This window comes from Sinocyclocheilus anshuiensis, unplaced genomic scaffold, assembly GCF_001515605.1.
Source record: "Sinocyclocheilus anshuiensis isolate Anshui unplaced genomic scaffold, SAMN03320099.WGS_v1.1 scaffold919, whole genome shotgun sequence".
Classification (NCBI taxonomy): domain Eukaryota; kingdom Metazoa; phylum Chordata; class Actinopteri; order Cypriniformes; family Cyprinidae; genus Sinocyclocheilus; species Sinocyclocheilus anshuiensis.
In genome coordinates this window covers 480,706-485,777 of record NW_015547671.1, presented here as the reverse complement: position 1 = coordinate 485,777, position 5,072 = coordinate 480,706, and the positions used below count along the sequence as shown (strand labels likewise).

General features: G+C 37.2%; 1 protein-coding gene across 1 annotated transcript in view; it reads right to left on the bottom strand.

Moving 5' to 3' along the window:
- Positions 1-330: 330 nt before the first annotated feature.
- LOC107702762 (macrophage mannose receptor 1-like) overlaps positions 331-5,072 on the bottom strand; it is a 12,950-nt gene continuing 8,208 nt past the window's right edge. The window contains exon 3 of the mRNA XM_016505172.1: positions 331-692. Within this exon, the coding sequence (XP_016360658.1) occupies positions 331-692 (362 nt within the window). The remainder of the gene's footprint in view (positions 693-5,072) is intronic.

Here is a 5,072-nt window from a genome sequence, read left to right as displayed (position 1 = left end):
CGCGGTAACGGGCGGTAATGGTCAGAAATTCAGCAGGAGTGGGATTAAGAAAACAGTCCGGAGATTTTCCCGGAGATTCATTTTTTTAAGTCCAAAAAGAGGACATGTTTGGGAGAAAGAGTATGTGTGGTCACCATATATTAGTAAATTACACTCCTAAAGAACATTAAACACTGGTGTTAAGAGCATATTGTGAGCCACTTTTAAAAAACAATAAGCAGCTTGACACAGAAATTAAAGAGCAAATAAACATAAAAGTAAACCAGCCATATAATGAAGAATGCAAACAGTAAATGCAAGTAAACACAAACATTTGTGTGTCCTCCACTCTTAATATCTGCTGCAGATGAAGTTGAGTTTGTAAGTTTCAGGAAGGCTGATCCAGCGCTGATCTCCTCCAGACTGAACTGCTCCAGATCTCACTGTGTGTTCACAGTCCTCCTCTGATGTGCCGTTCCCTGGAGCCCAGTTCTGATAGCACACGGTCTCTCCACTCACCCAGAACCAGATGCCCACAGTGCAGGAGTGACGTAAACCCAACCACACCGCCGCAGTAGACGCCCGTTTAACCACGTTCATCACCTCATGCTGCATCTCTTCTGAATGAACCGAGACCAGATCCACATGATTCTGTCTGCAGTATCTCAGAGCTTCAGACCACGTCAGATTCTCTCTGATCACAATCAGTTTATCTGGAAACCAAACAAAGCACAAGCAGAAACTAAAGAGAGACTGATCAAAAACAACATGCAGAACAAACACTGTGGATGAATTTGTCATCTCAGAGATGTACCATGAACTTTAAGAGATCTGGAGGTGATGATGGATTGTGTGTGTTTTGTGAAGATCTACTCACCTTCATGACACACAAAAGAATATCGACGATTGCAAAGGACATCAATCCACTTTCCCTGAGCATTCTGATTGGCGGCTACACAGTTTTCATCACCTTTAGCATTATTAGGTTCACCAGTGTCCCAGTATCTGAATGTGTTCCATTCAGAGAGCATTGAAGTGCGTGAGACGTGACGACTATGCAAATTTCATAATTACAGTTAAATAACGTTTTACACTTTTGTAGCAAGTTTTGTCTGTGTGTGATGATGCTGCAGGCAGTGGTGTAGCTTAAATCCATGTTTTTTAAGTAAAGTAAACTTCAGCTGATTTCCTCTGTGCAGGCAGTAAAGAGCAGTGAGCACTGTGTAGGGACCATATCAATCGGAACACAGTTCATTCATGGAGCTCTCTTACAGTAATTTGAATCAGGTGTGTCAAACAAGAGAGACATGCAAAATATGCATATCAGGGTGTCAGTGGGACCAGGATTAAGAACCGCTACTTACATGACATGGAATATATATTTTTTAATGTTATTATTTTAATATGTTCCTAAAGGTTCACTTATGTTAATTGGGATGCACTGATGCCACTTTTTCCAGAACAAGTCCAATACCAATGCTTTCTTTCATTTTTGGAAATTGGGGCGGGGTCTATGGTAAGCTATGCAAAGCCATCTTTTGTGATTGGCCATACCTTAAGACTGTAGCCAATGGAAATGTGAAAGCAGCCTGCTTCAGGTAAATTATCTAGGATGAACAGTGATTTTTCCAGAAAATCTGAATATCTTACTTTAACAGCTGCGATAACAGATAATTTGATATGGATAAAGCTGCGTTAAGGTACAACACACAGTTTCTGTTCAGTGCTGCTGAGTTGTCCTCATTATAACAAATAGACACAATGTAAATAAGATTCATTGTGCAGTGTAGAGCTTCACTGATTATAACAAAAGTTTGTGCGATCGCAATGAACTGAGACAAATGATAGCTTTTTAATAATTACAAAGAGAGTTTGCAAATGTGATACTGATTTTATACAGTTCAGTAAACAAGAAGTTAATATTAAGTGACTTATATTTTAGGAACACTGTTTTTGCTCTATTTCGTCAAAGTAAATAGTTACAAACAAAGTCACAGCTGAGCCACTGTGCATCTCCAAGCAAATACGGTGCAGTGTTTTTTTCCTGAATGAATCAGTCGTTTGAACGATTCCGCCACCTACTGGCGAATCATTTTAGTTATTTAAGTAATTTAAGTCATTTCTATAAAAACCAAACGAATATGAATCATGTTAGCTGGCTTCATTTAGCAAATAGATACTTCCTTAAGTTATTTTCAAACTTAATTATGCCCCTTAAAATGTATTGTACAAGCTTTTGTTACTTTAACGGAAACACAAAAATATCATACAGCACGCCACATTTAAACCTAAAATATGTTATAGTAATACAGCTTTTATGGATTAAACAAGGTGAAAGACCACATTTTCTTAACTTAAACTGTTAATTTCCCTCAGAAATCCCTTCTATGTTTTTTATGTGGATACATGTTGTACGTTTGTGTATAAATATGTAAATTTTGAATAAAACGTTTACACCTTTTTAATATATACATTTTGATAAATTCAGTCTAGATACAAATATTTATTCAGTGCCACTTACCTGGCGTCATATTTTCTTAAATATAAAAAGTGTTTTTTGTATCATCTGAAAGACGCAATGCACTCACACATTCATGTTGGTGCAGAATGAGAAAGACACTTAGTCTAGGGCATTTCACAAAAAAATACAAAAATACAAAAAAAAACGGAACAGTCTGCGTTTAAAATGAAGAAAAACACATTTCTGAAATGAACACGTCACTAACTAGCTTGGCTACAACACATTAGATTAAAGGGGTCATATGATGCGATTTCAATTTGTCCTTTCTCTTATAGAGGAGAAACAATAATGTACAGTATGTGGAAAATAATGTGTTTTTTGAACCTTAAACCGCATAAACACATTTAATTACACCAAATACACAAAATAATGTTCTTTTTAGCAACATCATATGACCCCTTTAAATTAGTTGTGCAGATAACTCAATATGTAGATTTTGAATCCCTTGCTCCACTTGCGTTTCAAAGATTTCAGTGAATCGTATCAAAAGTAAGCATCAACATCAACATCGCTTCATGCCACCTTTGTATTTAACGGAAACACAAAAATATCATACAGCACGCCACATTTAAACCTAAAATATGTTATAGTAATACAGCTTTTATGGATTAAACAAGGTGAAAGACCACATTTTCTTAACTTAAACTGTTAATTTCCCTCAGAAATCCCTTCTATGTTTTTTATGTGGATACATGTTGTACGTTTGTGTATAAATATGTACATTTTGAATAAAACGTTTACACCTTTTTAATATATACATTTTGATAAATTCAGTCTAGATACAAATATTTATTCAGTGCCACTTACCTGGCGTATGAACTTGACGTGCTTAACTAAAAAATATCAACTTTTTTTTTCCGTACATATAACTTTTAAATATCCTCTCAAAAACATTTTGTCGATAAATTTACTCTAAAAAAACAACATTTATTTAGTGGCACTTACCTGCCACAAACCTGCAAAGTCAGGCTGGAGCACGTGTGGAATGATCTTAATTGTCTGAATTTCTGTTTATTAGTTTAGTCAACATGAGCATTCTGAATGTTGACTGGATTTGAAAATAACCATTCATTTAATGTTTTTTAAATATTGGATTGGGAAGGCTCAGCCTCAGCTTCTTTGCCCTCCTCAGCTATGTCCTGCTTTTGCTGGGCTGATCCCAGCAGAGCAATGGTCCGTGAATCAGACAGTGTTTATGAAATAACATCATCCTCCAGCGGCTCACTCTCGTGAACAGCCGATGATCGCAAAAGGGAAAGACGAGGCATTCCCCATAGCGACCCCTAGAGGACGCAGTTCGAAGTTCCCATGAAAGGGAATCACTGATAGTAAAGTCACCACCTTGGGCCAGTTACTAGATACTGTATATGAGCACTTGATTTTAAGCAAAAAGAGGCAACTGCTCAACCTAGTTGCACATCTACTAGTTAAATGGTGGACAGCTCTTAACACAACAGAAAATACTTTGCTAACTGAGTATGGTGATGGCATCTGCAACCCAAATCCTGAAGACTATTTTCCTTGCTTGCATTTTTAATTGAATCTAGAAGGGGTTTCCGGAGTCTTTCTAGAAGTGTTTGAATCCATTTGTGTTGATTTCTTTTCGAGCACTGGGAAGACTTTGGAAAAGGAAAAGAAAGGACCTGACGTGTGGCGACCCATTCTTGGAATTTGTGCACACACAGCAGTGAGAAGTGAACAAACGTGAGGTGAGGGTCTCACCTCAGTCGTAGCATTGAAGGTGGAAGAGAGTGCTGGTTATTCACTGCCCCCACCAACAATTCCTGCCAGACCTGAGACTCAAACCCGTGACCTTTGAATTACAAGTCCGACTCTCTAACCATTAGGTCACAACTTCCCCGTTTGTATAAGTGTTGTGTAATTAATATGACTGAGGTCTGAAGAAGTCCTAAAATACATTCTGTGTTGGCAAATGTAAAGCTGCGTTTACACTATCAGTGACTTTGTCGCTACATATCACAAGTGGCTGGCAGTCAGGTCACTACTGGGCGTTCCCACTACTGGCTGCCTAGTAATGTTTATGAATGACATTTGCAGATCTTAATCCATATTATAGACATGAATCAATTTTCTCGCTGCTACAATACAGTGCCCTCCATAAGTATTGGGACAGTAATGACAAAATTGCTTTGTTTGCTGTGTAGTCAAGACATTTGCAAATATGATTTAAAGATGAATATGAGACAAAACTACAGAATGTAACATTTTATTATTAGCTGTTTCAAGACATAAATGTTTTACCAAATAAAAAGGACAGCACTTTTAGAGTTCATTCCACTATCTGATGTGAGCACAGGTATTGGGACAGTTGAATTTAAGGCAGATGTAAAATATTAAAAGCTAATATTTAGTTGCAGATCCCTTGCGTGCAATCGCAGCAGTGAGTCTGTGTAATGTGGGGTTTGGGTTTTGTTTCATGTTCATGTTTTCATGTCTTTTATTTTAGAGTTTAGTCATGGTCCTTGTTCTGTCATGTGATTCCCTTGTTTGTGTGTTATGTTCTGATTGGTTCTTTGGTTCATATGTCATGTTGCTTTATATATATTTTTTT